General features: G+C 47.3%; 1 protein-coding gene across 2 annotated transcripts in view; it reads left to right on the forward strand.

The window, feature by feature from the left end:
- Window positions 1–17,674, forward strand: part of Kcnh1 (potassium voltage-gated channel subfamily H member 1) — a 305,856-nt gene that overhangs the window by 137,877 nt on the left and 150,305 nt on the right. For both annotated transcript variants that reach the window (XM_076941632.1, XM_034513126.2), the window contains exon 7: window positions 3,443–3,872. In XM_076941632.1, coding sequence (XP_076797747.1) covers window positions 3,443–3,872 — 430 coding nt within the window. The remainder of the gene's footprint in view (window positions 1–3,442; window positions 3,873–17,674) is intronic.

Consider the following 17,674-nt stretch of genomic DNA (forward strand, 5'->3'; position numbering starts at 1 on the left):
GAGCTCCATACACATTTGTTAAGCTTGGTGTGGTACAGACCTCTCATCCTATCTACTTGGGAGGCTGGGGTTTCCAAGTTGAAGGCTTCTCTGGCCTGCAGAATAAGTTCACGGTCAGCCTGGACAGCATGGTGAGATTCTATCTCAAGATAAAAAGTGAAAGGAAGCTGAGGTGTGGGGTACTGACAACGGCCACCCTACTCTGCCTGAAGCTCCTCCCATCCCTCAAAACCTGTTTGAAGAATGATTAAAATGCCATTCATCGGGCCTGGAGGAGGACACAGTCACCTGGGGGGAGGTAGTAGTTATTCTTTTGAGTGCTGAGTCACTCTTGTCTGGAAAGATGCAAGTGTGGAGCTTAGAACTCCCTGTTCTTAATTTCAGAGTGTGAGGGAGAATAACAGGGAAGGCCAGTGCTGACAGGAAGCCCGGGGAGCAGGTGCCAGGCAGGTCTTAGACCTCACTACATGGAGGTGCAGAAGCATGAGACAAAAAGGGATGCAGGCCAAGGGGCCGCTGATCAATGAGGGTAGAAGATGGTCACGAAAATGATTTTTATATTTCTAATTTGCCATGGCTGCCATCGTGTTCACAAGCAGATGTTGCAGTCTGGTAAAACTATCCCTCCCCCCCTCCCCCAATGGCATTTCAATAACGGACTGTGACTTCAGTGTCTTATCTATGGCAGAAAAAAATATTCTAGAAGAGACAATGGGTGAGTCTAGTTAGATGAGAAGCCAGAGGGGCTGGAAAGATGGCTCAGTGGGTAAGAGAGATTGCTGCACAAACAAGGCTTCAAGTTTGGATCCTAGCATTCACATGAAGAGCACACACACACACACACACACACACTTGCACACATACACTCTCTCACACACACTCATAGACTCACACAAGGCGAGGTAAGACAAATCTAATGAGTTCTAATGAGTTGTTTGTTTGGGTTGCTCATTTAAGTAAATCTTGAAAACTTGCACACCATAAGTCTGAAGCCTGCAGACCGTCCACCTCAGTCTGCATCCATCAGTGATATCACAGAGGAGCCACAGAGATTTCTGGAGTCTGCCTCCAGGCAAAGATGAGTTCAATGGCTTCTATTCTTGCTGCTCCTCTGTTCTCCTTGACCCACCTGGAATCTCCCAGCTCTTCCTAATGCCAAGGTTCCATAAAGCATCCAGGAAACTACTTGCCATGTGAGATGGTTTTACACTGCGAGGAGTCTCTGGGGTAGCCTGGTTCTTTAGCATGTGGCCCTGTCAAGTTTTAATGTATTCAAATGAAAAAGAAGTTTGGAGTGTTCTGTTTTATCTATGTCATGAACTAAGCTACAGGAAAGTAGGGATGTGGGGGAGCCAAACTAATAGCTTGAAATGCCAGGATTCCAGCTGCTAATGTGATAAAAGAGAGTTTGCACAGTCTCTGAGCAACGACATGCCACTGTACAGACACAGCAATGAAGTTCCAGACCCTCCTTAAGGAAAGGAGGAGAAAGCATGCCCCCACCTCAGACTCCTTCTGAGCATGTGCTACACTTGCCGTGGTGTCTTAGATTCCAAAATGGGGACTGAAGTTCCAAAGTGTTCAACCCACTTGCTTCTAACATGTATAACAGGTGACTCCTGTATTCGGGAAGATGTACTTCCTGGTGACCTTTTTTGGGAAGTGAGGACCTTATCACAGGAGATCATGTCTAGTGGTAATGGACACAGGCACTGTGGACTTGTGGAGGAGCGGGGGGGGGGGGGATGGAGTCTGACTTAGGGTCATCATGGAGGCCCCATGGTGGAGTCAGTGACAAGCAGGATGATTAGATCACCAGATGGGGAGTTATAGCTCAGGCCTTCTGGGCTGAGAGGCCAATCCGAGGAGGCACCACATGTATCTACCTACCACGTAGCCATTGGGAGTATAGCTGGAGTATAGCTTGGCCTTTGAGAGCGGGGGCAATGTACTGTGGTGTCATTGTGATGGAAGAGGAAGGGACAAGGATGTGGAAGGAGGATGAGAAGGTGGTGTAGGCATTGGTAGCCTGGAGGATTCCTGTGGTGGAGGCGGAGGCATGGGATGGTCAAAGGGAAGGGCCAAGGAGAGGCAGATGGCCTCTGGGGGCTTCTGGAAGACTTAGTGTTGTTTTGAGCTGTATATGAACTAGGAAAAACCCGAGAAGGCAGTTTCACCCTGGAAAGCACGCTTTTCTCTGAGCTGGGACCCTCAGGAGGAGGTGGCATGTGGGTGGCTGCATACATGGTATTTGATTTCTGACTCATTCCAAAGACTCCTGTGACTCCCAAAATAGTCTCCTTCATGGGGGCTGCGGATGCTGTTCACTCTGTAACTGGAAGCTGGTTACCCTTGGCTAGGGTGCAGAGAGAGATCCCTGTAGAGAGAGATCTCCCTTACCCTATCAGCCGACTGCATCTAAGTATGAAGACTGCGTCCGCTCTTTCTGTGTGCCAGGGTCAATCCCAGCAGAGGGAGGACACTGAGAACTTCCATGCTGATAGTGAACTTCGTTAACAGATAAGAAACCACCACAGCTGTTGCAGGTTCTGTGGCTGTGAAGCCTGTTTATTTGTCCTGTGATTCATTTACTTTCTGCTACTGGAAATCAAAATTGGGTATCCACACAAGGTGGTGTGTACCACCATGCTTGGCATTTCAATTAACTTTAATTTCAAATGTTTTTTCTTAATAATCAAAGTAATGATAATGACAGACATTAGGTAAATACATGCATTTATAACAAAATAGGTAAAACTAGAACAAAAACAGCCTGTGGTTCCGGATTGCTTTCTAATACACACATATTTATTTGCCTATGTGCAATGTAGTGTTATAATTCATTGCCACATGAAATAAATATGCAATACACAACTCAAATATTTCATATTGTATAATATGAAATATTATACAACCCTTGAAAGTTTTCTTAAAGTAACTAATGGTGTGGAAATATACATATTTGTTGTTTTCATGTATAATATCTCTACTTGTTTAATTTTCAAGCAAGTCATAAAACACTAAATAAAAATCTCTATTCCAGACACCTTGGAATAGAGTTCAGATTTTGAAGGGCTGGAGAGATGGCCAAACAGTTAAGAGCTTTTATTGCTCTTATAGGGGATACAGGTGTGATTCCCAGCATGCAAACTTGGCAGTGCCTCTAACGCCAGTTCCAGAGACCCTGACATTCCCCTCTGGCTTCTACAGGCACCAGGCAAGTACATGGTACACATATGTAACTGCAGCTAAAACACTCATACACATAAAATTAAAATAAAGAATAGTTTTTCAAAAAGCATTCTAATTTTAAGTTTTTCAAAGGGTTGTATAATATTGCATGTCATGGAAGCATATACAATGCTTAACCTAATGGCAGTGGTGGGGTCGAGAGACCAAGCCTTTGTTCTTTCTCTCTGATTCTGTGTCCATCCCCTTCCAGGGCATCAGCAGCCTGTTCAGTTCTCTGAAAGTTGTGCGGCTGCTCCGTCTCGGGCGAGTGGCCCGCAAGCTGGACCATTACATCGAGTATGGAGCCGCGGTACTGGTCCTGTTGGTGTGCGTGTTCGGGCTGGCTGCCCACTGGATGGCCTGTATCTGGTACAGCATTGGGGACTATGAGATCTTTGATGAAGACACCAAGACCATCCGCAACAACAGCTGGCTCTACCAACTGGCATTGGACATTGGCACTCCATACCAGTTTAATGGATCTGGTTCGGGGAAGTGGGAAGGCGGGCCAAGCAAGAACTCTGTCTACATCTCCTCGCTGTACTTCACCATGACAAGTCTCACCAGTGTGGGCTTTGGTAACATTGCCCCATCCACAGACATCGAGAAGATCTTCGCAGTGGCCATCATGATGATTGGCTGTGAGTACGACGCTTGGTGTGGGGTGGGACAGGACAATCAGGAACTCAAGGCCATCTTGCCTGATGGCCAGGCCTACTGCAGGCTGAAGGTGGGGTGGGGTTACTCTACTAGCAGGATCAAGGAATGATTGTCTCCTGAAGACTAGCTTTTTGGCTTTCCACATCTTTGAATCGGCGCACGCTGGTTGAGAAACAAATTTAAGGAAAAAACGCAAGACGTGTGGAGAGGAGTGGGGGTGTAGCTAGCTCACTTGGTGAAGTGCTTGCCTAACGTGCAGACAGCCCTGGGTTCTATCTCTAGCACTGTACAAACTGGGTGTGGTGGAGCAATCGGTGATCTGAGCATTCGGGGAGCGGTGACAGGACAATTGGGAGCCCACGGTCATCTTTAACTAGATAGAAAGTTCTAGGCCAGCCTAGGTCCGTGAGATACTGTTAGTAGAAAGGGAGGGGTGAAAGTACAGGAGAGAGAGAGGCAGGGAGAAGGTAGAGATGGAGGGAGAGACAAGCTTTCTATGTATCTGGACATCTGGAAACTGATTTTTATAAACTTTGAAAGACTGTCTCATATACAGTTTGCTAAGAGTACTGAGCTGTCGGGGTCTTTCCATGTCCAGTTTGGACTTAAGGCAGTGAGTGTTGGGTTTTGACTGCACAGGGAAATGGTCACAGCAGAGACAGACAACCCTCTTCTCTGAAGCTTTCCCTGCTTTGTTCTAGATGAGACACTTGAGTGAACACTCAGCGGGCATCTAACGTGTCTCATGAAGTGTGTTGGTTTTAACATAGGTTAGATCCGCTTTGCTAGGGAAGAGTTTATTTCTCTAGAACCCTCTGAATCGCCACTTTCTTCTTTCCATGTCCTTCTTTCCCTTCCCCCTTCCCCCTGGTTTTATTTTGGAAGACCAGTTCTTGCTATGTAGCCCAGGATGACCTGGAACTCTCTTTAGCCTAAGCCAGCTTCAAACTCTTGCCAGCCCTCTTGGCTCAGCCAACCTGAGTGCTACATAGACCTGAGACACGATCATTTTCAACTGAGATGAATATTTTTCTGTCTGCCTCTTGGTAGACAGATCCCCATGCCTGATATACAACATGCCACTATCACACACACCCCTGCCCTGCCCCAGAGAGAAAGACAGAGAGAGAGAGAGAGACAGAGAGAGAGAGACAGAGAGACAGAGACAAAGACACAGAGACACAGAGAGACAGAGACAGAGAGACACAGAGAGACAGAGAGAGAGAGACAGAGAGACAGAGACAAAGAGACAGTGACAGAGACAGAGAGAGACAGAGACAGGAAGAGAGAGAGAGAGAGAGAGAGAGAGAGAGAGAGAGAGAGAGAGATTGAGATTGAGATTAATGGGATACTGTTCCTGCACTGAATATCCCTCTAGTTCTTGAGGCAAGGGCTGCAGCCTGAGTCATTTTACCACTGACAACCGTGTAGCTGTTGCTGTAGAAGAGTCTAGAAAATGCCTTTGGCTGATGACATGGACCTCCCTTCATCCCAGGAAACCTCAGTGGGGGGAGGGTACCCACCTGAGCCTCAGTGGTTTGTGTTCATGTTGCCATGGCACCCACTGTACTGTGTGGCACTTCATGGGACAGGTCACACTAGGGAAGCATCTGATCACACCAGGAACTCAACCTCCAGAGCAGGGCTTCCTCCTCAAGGTGACATTGCTGACTGACTTGTTGACCAACCTGGAGAAGCCTGAGGCTTTAGCTGGGCACTCTGCCTACTTGTTGAGAGATCCAGCTCTGGGGTCATCTTTGTTACCCCACATTGTCAAACAACGGGTTTGCCACCCCCTTCTTTAGCTCCCGTCTTGTGCCTGACGCAGGCAGATTCCTGAACATCTTAGCGGATGTGTCTGAAGGGGTAAATGATTCTGAGAACTGGGTGCTGCTGCTTTTGCTCCTTGTTTTAAAATGGGGTTTAATAGAGATGATTGCCTGGCCATGGGAAGCCGTGAGAAGGATCCGTGGGTGGCTAATTGCTTCAGTTTAATTAGAACTTGGGGGTGCTTTCTCATGTCTCAGGCAAGGATTTAAGATCTGTTTCTCTTCTAGAAGGGTTTTAGCCTCAACTGCACTGGTTTCTAGTCAGGGCTTGCAACTTAAAAGCAAAACAAAACGTCAGTGCTGGGGCTGAATTTAGCACCTTTCACATCTTTCACCTTTCACACCTTTCACCTTTCACATGCTTTCAACTTTCACCTTTCACACCTTCACCTTTCACATCCACTCCACCACTGGGCCACTTCTACCCTTCTTTCAGAATTTTTATGAGCCTTGGGGTATAGAATAATCAAAGTGATATACTATACATAGGGCTAGATGCCCTTCCCTTCAGGGGAGATGAACACCGGATTATAGCCATTACTGAGACTTTGCTAAGAGTTGCAGTTAGAAATGGACCCGTTTCATGGTCTCCAAAGGCTTTCAGGACTTCTCATAGCTTCTCAGCCCCGAAGGCATGCAACAAAGGCAAGCATATCTTTTCCCAAAGTATTCTCCCACGAGAGTATTATTTCCTAGTATCCAGGGGAACCCTGGTCATTTCCACTATGTGTATGATTCCATCTTCTCAGAGCTAGGGAACGTTTCCATTTCTTTACGGTAACTGAAGAAGACTACTCAGGCCGGTTCCTCTGTGTAGTGAAGCATGTGGGCTCTGCGCTCCTGTCTAGCTCTTTGCAGAGCTCTGGTGAATGCGGATGCTATGCTGAGCACACCCACGTGGTCTACAGTTGACTCTCCCTGTTATTCTGTAAGGAAAGGAGGGCGCAGAGAAGTTTCCTCACCTTCTCAACAATGTGGGGCTGGTGGGCAGGGTGGAGAAGGTTCAATGGTTGGTCACCTGTGAGGGTGATGGAGGCATACTCTTGGGTGGGCCACCTGCACAGATTCCCCATGCTCCATCACTGACAGGTGCAAAATTCCTTAAGTAAACCTGAGCAGGCTGTCATGCCTGTTGTGGAAATTCTCTATGCTTCTTTGTTTCTATGCTCCGGACTCAGGACTAGTTATTTAGGGGAAAAAAAAAAAAAAAACAACAACTGTTTTTCAGCAACCTGTCACTTTTGGTTACAGCTGTGACATATGTCTGACAAATTCTTGTGTTAACGAGAAAGGTTTTGCACTATGTGTAATGCTAGTAATTAGTCCTGTGAACCCCACTTCCAGAACAATGTTCCTTCAGGATGGCTGTAGGTGTTAGGTTTATGGCTTTTCCCCTTTGCTGTCTCTGTGCACATATGTATACACTTATGCCCCTTTAGTACCGTTCCTAGGGTCAGACTTAACACCAGGACTTAGATATCTAGCAGCAAAAGCCTGGGCAAATCCTGAGAACTCTGCACTGCTTTACTCCCAGGCTACCTTTCAATCCGTACAGTGAGAAACAAGACTCGTTTTTTTTTTTTTCCTTTGTGTTCATGTCACAGGGATGGGTGGCATTTCTTGGCTCTCCTGTGGTGATGTGTTAGCTGTCCTATCGGTGATGTGTGCTTTCTGTGGCTTCTGGTGTCAGCTCTGAATGCCTCATTACAACTTGCTTATTCCCTAGAGGAGGCCAGGAAACAGGGAAAAAGCGTTCGCAAGCTAGCCCACTTTTCTCTATTCGAACAGAATATTCCACTAGGGGCGGGTGAAAACCAAGGCTGTCTTCAGTGGGCTGGCTTTAGATCTACGTTGTAGCCAGCCCTCACCCTGGCCTCCCTGTCAGCACAAGCCAGTAACAAGGGCTTGGAGTTGGAGCCCTCGCTATGGCTCATCCATACCATGGCATTTGAGGATTCCCCAAGGAGGAAAGATGTATATGGCAATGGTGACTTACCTCAGCCTCAGGTTGGGTTCTGGCCCTGTCTTGGATGGCTCTTGGGGAGGATTTGATGTTGAAGAGGCAGTCGCCATTCTCCAAATATGTTCTTGAACTTTTCCGTTTCTCCCATAATGTCACTACTGTCAGTCTGTCAGTTTAAGTAAGTGGCACTCAGCTTCTCTGTCTGGTGATGGCAGGAGATACCACCAGGGCCTGTGCAGCCTCCTGCATCTGTGAGTCACGTCTGTCTTCCCAGTCTGCCTTATCTCACTCCCTTCAAACCCTGGCTGGGCTCCGGTGCTCAGGGACTCTTGTGAACATCCTGAGCCCTGAGCAGACCCCTCTCACTCTCCTGCTGGACCTGGGCCTGTCTAGATGAATCAGTGCTTTTCAACATTCCCCAAGGCTTGGCACTCCCATACAGCAGTGGGCCCATTCGGGTGGGCTGCTTTATATCACTTTCTGTTTTTTTTTTTTTGTTTTTTTTTTTTTTTTTTTTTTTTTTTTTTTTTTTCTAAAATAACATGGTCACAACTCTCAGTAAGAACTTAGTGGTAGGAGGGAGAACTTAGATGACTTTAACCATAGACTCTCAGTAAATATGGACTTGTTCATTCTGAGCAGTTAAAGCCTTAAGCTTTGGGAAGAGGCCTACTGAGGAAGTTTATTATTTATGGCATACAGACCCAGAACATGTTTCTTAGAAGTTCACACTTCACCTGGCTGCCTCACAGACACCAGAGACCAGCTTCTTTCCTATGTCCATATGTCACTTCTGTGTTGGGATCCCATTTGACTGTTCAAGCTTCACCCATATTCTTTTCCCCTAGAAAATAGGAAGAAGGAGATGAAAAAGGCCAGCCATGCACCTCTCTTGAGAATAAGACTAGGAAGTTATGCATATTCATTTTCTTCATACCCCATTAGCTAGGATTCGATAACCTAGCTACATGTAGCTGCAAGAGAGTCTGAGAAATGTAGTCTTACCCCAATCATTGATTTGAGGGGAAAAAACAAAATTTAGAGTTGTTTTATTGGGGAGAAGAGAGTCAAGTGTGAGATCTGCTCTGTGGTTTGGGTTGTACAGTTGGTGAGAGTGAAGGGATTGATTGCCCTCGGCTCTGCTTCCACCGATGGCAGGGCCATGGCATGATGAACCGCAACGGCCATGTGAAGAAGGTAAGAGTTTTCCCTCCAGAGGCCAAGACTTTCAGTGTCATTAACCAAGGCTGCCTCTTGCTCTCCCCACTTAATTTTGTGTTTCCTGTTCTTAGAGAAAATAAAACAATAATTGCTGCTCTGTCTGAGGAGCACGGGATGCTATTTAATTTCATTTTTTGGTTTATGTTTATTTTGGGAAGTGGGGCAGTGTTCAGAATTCTCCGGGAGAAATAAGCACTCGTTTATTATTTATTCTTAGATGTCTTTTCTAGCCAGGGAATGAGCTGCTTTTTTTTGGGAACTTGATTCACCCCCACCCATCGCCCACAGCCCTCCAGGCATCTCCACCTGTGGCATAGCCTGGAATTACCACCTGCCCCTCTCTTCCTTTATTCCTCTCTTACAGATCACAAGGACTGCTTCCTCCTACCCTGTCCCCAACACACTGGCTGTGCTCTTTAGGGCCATGGGTGCTCTGGGAGTGTTTCTTTTCTTTCACATTGGACCTGTCTCTGAACATGCTTCTGGCCATCTTGGTATCTTTCTCATTTTACTGTGGATTTTGTTCAGCTCCAGGGAGACTCTTGGTTTCTAGCGGGCAGGATCTGTGTGTCTCTCTGTGGTCCCTCTTCTCTGCTGGAGTGGGGGAAAGAGTGTCAGAACCTGCCAGATCTGGATGCCAGAAGAATGGAAATGATGTACAGTTCCTGGCACAGAGGTCCCACTAGGGTGCCAGCAGTAAGAGCCCTTCCCTGCTCCCCCTCCCCCATCTTATAGCTCCTGGAATTCAACAAAGGATGCTGCTGCCAGTGCCATTAGTCCTTTGGGTGTGGTCTTCTGTGAGAGAATTTGAAATTGCCTCGCCTGAAGTGTGTAGTCGCAGGTCCCTAAATGTAAGCACCCCTGGCTGTGAGTTTTCTAGATAACAAACAAACTCCCTTCAAGATACAAATTGGCCGGACCACAGAGCAAATTAAGGGAAGCTGTTGGTGTGGTTGGTGAGATTGGAGAGGCCTCCCAGGTACCACTGCCTGGACTTGACTTGCAGCATCAGGACCAAGAGTGACAGGAGCTCCTGAGAGAACAAACAAGAACACTGAGCACCCAAAGACAATCTTGTGCAAAACAGGGTTCATTCCTCTTTGGCAGACATGAAACAGCTTGCCCCAGGGCACAGCTTTGGAGGTGGCTCAACTGAATTTTGATCCTAGTTTCACCTGACAACAAAGTCTTTCTCTTTGTGTTGTTGCTTCCCTGGCTGCTTGTTTTGGGATACAGCAAAGGAAAGCACCCCTTGTGTTGTGTGTGTTAAGGGCACACAGAATTAAGAGCTGAGGAGCTGAGGGGGGGGGTCGGTGGAGATGCTTTCTTGCAAGATATTTTTTCTAGTTTGGGCTTATAATTATAATTGAAATTATCTGATTGCATGTATGGTGGGAGGGCACTGGCCTTGATTGTAGCTGGTTGCTGTACCCCAAAGAGAAGAATTCACAACAAGCACTAGATGTTAGGAAACTTGGATGGGATGAAAGCTAATGGGGGAATTCTCTCTGGCCTTACAGATGGGCACTGTTGTGTTTTATAAATAGCCGGAAATATGTTTGGTGAAGGTTCGGTAAGGTGTGAGGGAAGGAGGTGCCTCTGCTGGCCCGTGCTGAGGCATCCCTTCCCACTCCCCGAGCCCCACAGGGACCAGCCACACCGTGGTATAGTATAGAATAGAGTTTATTCAGGGAGTTGAGAGAAAGGCAGAGAGAGGGGGGAGGAAGTGGGGAGAGAGGAGGAGCAGGAGCAAGAAGAGAGCAAGAGGGCAAGAGGGGGGCATGCAACCCCTTATACAGTGAGTCAGGCATACCTGGCTGTTGCCAGGTAACTCTGGGGGGAGCCTAGACTAAATGCTAACAGGCACATTATCTGAGAAACTCTCTTATTTTTTTAAATGCGATTTATACTGAGATTGAAGAGGTAATATTATTAGAATTCAATATTTAGCTTCTAATGTGCTTCTATGCCTATCTCCTTTGAAGCTCATAGCACCTTGTGGAGAAGGTAGTGCTGCCTCTTTTTATGGCTAAAGAGACAGTGATGTCGCTTGCCACAGGTCATGTAGCTGGTAAGAAGGGAGCTGGGCTCAGCGGTCCTGTGCAGTGGTGTGCTCCTGGTGAGTGCCATGGCAACCATTGGTTCTGGTAACCACAAATGGTGCTGGTGGGTCAGCGGCTGATGTCTTCATGGATCGTGTCAAAGCACAGACAGTGGGTGTCAGTGGACAAGGGCGGTGACAGCTCCCTTTCCACGTGCAGCAGAGGAATTGATAAATGTCATGCCACACCTCCAGCTGCTATGTGTCAAGTACTTATCATAGTTGGCAACTGATAGACCGACACATACTAGAGAAATCATACTGAGGAGAAAAGATTTTTTTCCTTTTCTTTAAAACCAGTAAGAGACAGCAGTCCACTAGGGAATGTTTCCGAAGACACAGGAGTCAACATTTTCCTGCCAGTCTAGGCAACCACCCCGGTTTCCAACAAGAACGAGATGGCTCCAGAGAATGCAGCTACCATCTATTCCCTGATTCCCTCTAAAGTAGCAAGGAGAAAGCACTGGTGGGCCGAGATAAGTACTTGCCTCCTGGCCAGTCCCCAAGACTCTGTCCTGTGGTAGGCTCATGTTTGTGACTGACTTCTGTGTGCCAAGAGATCGGGGTTGCAACCCTTACCACAAGACCCCATGTGCTGTGTGTTTTGAGCAGTCAGACTTCTGCCCTAAGTCTTCCACTTAGACGGTATCTAGGCTGCAGGAGAAGGCATCTGTCTGGGCTGCAGGAGAAGGCATCTGTCTGGGTTGTAGGAGAAGGTGTCTGGACTGCAGGAGAAGGTGTCTGTCTGTCTGTCTGTCTGTCTGTCTGTCTGTCTGGGCTGTAGGAGAAGGTGTCTGCCTGCCTGTCTGTCTGTCTGTCTGTCTGTCTGTCTGTCTGGGCTGTAGGAGAAGGTGTCTGTCTGGGCTGTAGTCTGGGCCTTTGACCTGGAGGATTTCTGTGGTTTATGTAGATTGTATAATTCAGTCTCAGAACAAAGATTCCATAATCCATCTGTCCAGCAGCTCATTCACAGACTGCCCACGTCTCTAAGACAGTCCTCTTTAGAGGAAACTCACTGGACAAGAGAGCCTTCTGAAAGCCACTCCCATTGCCCACAGAGCCAGCCAGGCTGCATACTTGGCTGACAAAAGGTCAGAAGCCACCTTTATGGTCTGATGTCATAGAGCTTAGAAAACCCAAGGATCGAATCAGACAGTTGTGGAAGCAGATCCTGGCTCTGTTCTGCTTACTTGATAGGATGAAACCCTTGTATTCCCGAGCCTGCTTCTTCATCTGGAATTGCTGCAAACAGAATGGCAGTGAAGAGCAAGGCTGGTCCCTTCTAGAACTTGTGTTTGGGGTCTGAGTAGGAGCCACAGCTGGCGCATGTCAGTGGTGCTCTCTCTCCTTTACTGTCACTTTCAGTCAGTTGACATTTCTACTAGGGACTTTGGTGGGTGTCTTAGTTAGGGTTTTACTGCTGTGAACAGACACCGTGACCAAGGCAACTCTTATAAGGACAACCTTTAATTGGGGCTGGCTTACAGGTTCAGAGGTTCAGTCTGTTATCATAAAGACGGGAACATGGCAACATCCAGGCAGGCATGGTACAGGAGGAGCTGAGAGTTCTATGTCTTCATCTCAGGGTTGCTAGCAGAACACTGACTTCCAGGCAGCTAGGAGGAGGGTCTGAAAGTCCACACCCACAATGACACAACTACTCCAACAAAGCCACACCTACTCCAACAGGGCCATACCTTCTAATAGTGCTACTCCCTGGGCCAAGCATATACAAACCATCACAGTGGGTGTCAGCTAAGGCACGGAGGAGACATGCTAGAAAAGGTAGTGATGAGAATGGGGATTGCCCATCTTCTGTGTGAGAAGAGCTGAATGAAGATTTGTGTGTGGGACTCAATACAAGAGAACCTTCTGGTGAGGATTCAGCCAGCCAGGCAGGCACTGAGAGGGCCAGCTCCACGAATCCTCTGCTGACCTGACTCTGCAGTCTCTCAGAACCTTTTCTTTTTTTCCTCTTCCTTTTCTTTCTTCACTGTGGTCCTTCATGCACATGAGAAAGGGAGGATGCTCTTATCAGGTAGAGACCTGGCTCTGAGTTATAGCTATGCAATGACAAAGCCAACCACTGCCTCAAGAAAACTAGGCAAGGAATGGGGGCTGGAGAGGAGCCCAAGAGGAAGGGCAACAGGTTCTGGGGGAAGGCCCTGTGGGGAATCATCCTGAACTCTGCAGAGCATAGAGCTAACCTTGGCCAGGATGGCCCTTTATGTGTGCTGTAGGAAAGGGTAGGGAGAGGAGCTCAGAGAATGGGGGTGGCAGAACCAGAGCAGGGAAGAGCCCCCCTTTCTGCTTAGAATTGGCATGATGGCAGCCCACACCCCTGGCTTAGAGAGCTCAGGTTTCCCTTGAGTGAAATGGAGTTACCCACTGGAGAAACTAAAGCACACTGTAAGGAGTCCCACAAACCAGCCCAGATGTGTAAATTAGCGGAGAAGGCAGAGACAGCGCTGCAGAGAGGCACAGTGGTGGAGCTGCAGGACAGAGACTGCCCACTGGGCCAGCTTGGACAGCCAAAAGGCAGGAACAGAGAAGAGGACAGGTGGAAGCCACAGGCTTTTCCTGCCTGGTATTGGAGTCTGTCCCTCCCTGGAAGCTGAGGTGTTTAATTACACCGAACTGTGATCACAGGAAGGCACCGGAGGGCTTGGCTGGAACCCACCAATTTAGCAAGAGGAAGTAAGGCAGGGTTTCGGAGCACAGGGCTTTGTGAACGGGCTCGGTGTCAGTTCAGTTTTTCATCCTTGCTTTCCTCTCTGCCCTCCCTCCTTCCCACAAATACAAATCAAAGCCTTTCTGTGTGCCAGGCACTTAGACTCGGTGTGAGGGCAAATGGGCAGCCACTGCCTTCTAATGATGATGGGCCAGAGCTCCAGTGGTGTTGTGAGCACTCTCTGAGCTTCAGACTCACTTTGGATGTTGTCCTATCAACCTTGTTCCCAGGATTCCCTTCTTCTGCCATTGGCGTTTTGGAACCAGCCCCACAATGTGACATTTACCCAAATGTGGCTCTTCCAGCCTTAACAATATTCATCTGGGAATGCAGATATGAGCAGGGACGTAGTAGCCAGCACAGAATTCTGCTTTTTCTTTCTGTCATGTGCAGCGAGGTTGCTAGAATTCAACTCATTTAAGTTTTTAATTAAAATTTGTTTCAAGTACATGTGTGTGGTACACATGTGTTGCATGTGTGGACATGTGTGGGTGCACATGCATGGACATATGTGAATGCACATGTGTGTATGCATGTGTGTGGGTGCATATGTGTGGATATGTGTGTGTATGCATGCGTGGGCATGTATGTGGGTACACATGCATGGACATGTGTGTGGGTACACATATGTGGGCAAGTGTGTGTATGCATGCATGGGGACACATGTACATTGGTGCACATGCATGTGGAGATTCCAGGTTAGTGCTGGGATTCATTCCCAACTGTTCTGCTACCATATGCACAGAGGCAGGGTCTCTCAATCTACCCAGAGCTCACTAACAGGACTAGTCTTACTAGCCAGCCTTCTTTTGGGAATCTTCTGTCTCTGTGTTCCATCACTGGAATTGCAGGATGGCCACCATGCCTAGCCAGCATTTCCAAGGGTTCTGAGGATGAACCCTGGTCCTTACTTTTGCACAGCCAACACTTTAACCACAAATCCATCTCTCCAGCTCAGTTCTTAAGTATACACATATACACATATATACTTATATACATATGTATATATACATATATATATACTTATATACACATATATACTTAAGTATATACATATATATTCTTTTTTATGTTCTCTTATATTTTGCAAACTGGCTATATATGTGTATATATATATATATATATATATATATAGGCTCTATATCTATATCTATTTGCATATATGTAGGCAATATATATCCAGCTTTATATATATATATATATATATATATATAGCCAGTTTGCAAAACATAAAAGTGCATATTAATGAGTTTCTGTATAACATCCATCACACACATATAGTATGTTATTTATCTATTTATTTATGTATTTATTTATTTAATTATTTGCAGCACTAGGAGTGAATATCTTTTATATACCAGGCAAGCGTTCTACCACTGAGTCATATCCCCAGCACGGTGTGCAATGCTCAAGTCAAGCTAAAGGTCTTCTCAGACATTCACATCTTCATATTGAGAACCTTCCAATCCATTCACTTTTCGGTGTGTATCCGTCTTTGTCATCGGTGCTATAGTGCTCAGAGCTGCTGCCTCCCGTCTGTGTCTGACCCCTCTCCATCCCCCCTCCCCCTCTCTCCCTGACTTCTGGAGCCACAAATTCTGGTCTTTATTTCTGGGAGAGCAACTCTTTGAGCTTCCAAATATGTGTGAGAACATGTGGTGTTTATCTTCCAGTGCCTGGCATATTTCACTCAACACAATGGCCTCCACTTCCACCCAGGATTAGGGTTATTGCCAATGACAGGAGGGTGAAGCATGTTGTCTGGGGGTTGTTGCTGACTTTTTGCTAACCCAGGATCCCCAGCACCGCCCATTATGTCTGTGGGGGTAGCATGGGGCAGCTGTGCATATGCGTGTACTGGGGGTAGGGGACAGGGAGCAGGCATTTGTGCACAAGTATGTGTGGAGGCCGGAGGCTGACATCAAGTTGTCATGACTTTACCTTGATTGTTTCTCCAGGTGTGTGTGTGTGTGTGTGTGTGTGTGTGTTGGTGAGACAAGGTTTCTCACTGAGTTTGGAGGAGCTCACCAATGGGCTGGACCAATTGTCTCTGCCTCCCTAGAACTGGAGCTACACCAGAACTGCCATGCCTCTGGCTTTATATGAGTGCCGGGAGTGTGAACTCAGGTCCCTGTGTTTGTTTGGTAAGTGCTTTGTTGACTGAGCCATTGCTACAGCCCAAAGCAGCCTATTCTCTCACCTGGTCGCATCTCCTTTCCATTCCTGGCTATTCCTCCAACACACTACTACATGCTTCCTTGGCTGCAGTACAATTCTGTCATGGTGGGTGGATCTTCTGATCTGTATCACCCACAGTGACAGGGAAGCATCCTGAGATGTCCTGCTGAACTTTGGTTCTGGCCCAGTCAGGATCCCATGGTGTTGCCCGTGCTTGACATCTGTCACTGAGGCATTTCTTCATCCTAGTCTCTTCTGAGACCCTGCTTCAGTTGGGGCTGGAAGGCTCAGTGTTCCCTCTTCTCACAGGACCTCAGCTATGGCAGTGTTCCTAGACAGGCTTGCTCTCTTCCACTCATGGAAGGCCATGTGTCCACCTTCCCTTGAACTGGCTTTTGGACTCAATCAACTCCATGATCCCAGTAGACTGAGCCCTTCCCCAGTGGGCACAGCCTCGTAGTGGTTAAGGAGAAGAGGCACTCACCCTGTAGAAGTGTAACTAGGAAGTAACCATTACCCCACATTCCTCTCAGCAGAGCGGTTTTAGGGTCTCTCATTAAATACACTCCAATCTTTTACCTGCATGGGATTATATGTGAATTTACCTTTATGATTCTGGACTGTCTTGAGGCACGGTCACAGGTGTTTCCTCCCAGGTTCTAGGTATTGAATCCACCCTTGGGTGCTCACCTCCCTGGCTTCCAGTCAGCACTGAGGCCACCTGCAGGTGACCCCTCATTTAATCCTACCTCACATCTGCTGAGGTACAGCTACCTTGACCCCATCTTCCTCTCTGACCCACTCCAGAAGCTGTCAGGAAGAGAGAGGTGCTCTCTGCATCCATCCTTGAGAGAACTGGGGTGGACACATGGATGGAATACCTTATGCACTACTTTTTAAATGTACTCACTGCGTGCATCATTTCCGTGTGATAAAGGATTTATAAGAAATAGTTCTGGAAACCTTTTCATTTTTCTGGAACATATTTGAAAGCCAGGATCACCATGATTCTGGAGTTACGTTGTATTCTTCTCTCCAGTGGGACCTCCTGGGAGTCAGAGGGTACTGACTAAACCTGTAGGTAGCCAAGCTACCTAACAGTTAGATTGTATCTAGCTCCATAGCACTTGGCCACCCCTTCCCTGGGCACTGTGCTGTCTGCCATGATGGTCTAGGAGTAAGACATGGCTCCTGCCCACTTTGTTTTGCAAGGACAGCAGGCCAAGGAGGCCTGGTTGTTTATGATCCCTGGACTCAGAGGCCCAGCCCTTACAGCCATACATCTACACACAGAGCCAGGGCTTTCCTTTTTCAAAGTTGGCACAGATGCCATGATATTCAAACAGGTAGCCCTGAAGCCTCCAAGCATTTGAGGCTCCAGAACCTTCTCCCTCTGTTATCAAACACAGGACTGTTCGCTTTTCAAGTCTGTTCCCATTGAGACTGGTGAGGAGCTCATAGGTCAGAAGAAGCAGCCTGAGAGTGTTGCTCTTTTCCAGCAAGCTTTGGATAATGTCACCGCACTGCAGTCCACGCGCCGATGCTCCCTACCACCACCACCAGGCTTCTTATAAGTTCAGGCTTCTTTTCTGAACTGTCCTCTGGTTGCATGTTCTCACATTCATAGCTTAATGACCTTAATTAATTAGCACATTAGTGTGTAGTGAGAGGATTTTTTTGCTACACCACTTTTGGTTGGTTCAAAGGCTGGGCACTCTTAAACCTGCCCCTGCTACCCCAGGCCCAGTTGGGGAAGTGGC

This window comes from Arvicanthis niloticus, chromosome 10, assembly GCF_011762505.2.
Source record: "Arvicanthis niloticus isolate mArvNil1 chromosome 10, mArvNil1.pat.X, whole genome shotgun sequence".
In the NCBI taxonomy this organism is placed as follows: domain Eukaryota; kingdom Metazoa; phylum Chordata; class Mammalia; order Rodentia; family Muridae; genus Arvicanthis; species Arvicanthis niloticus.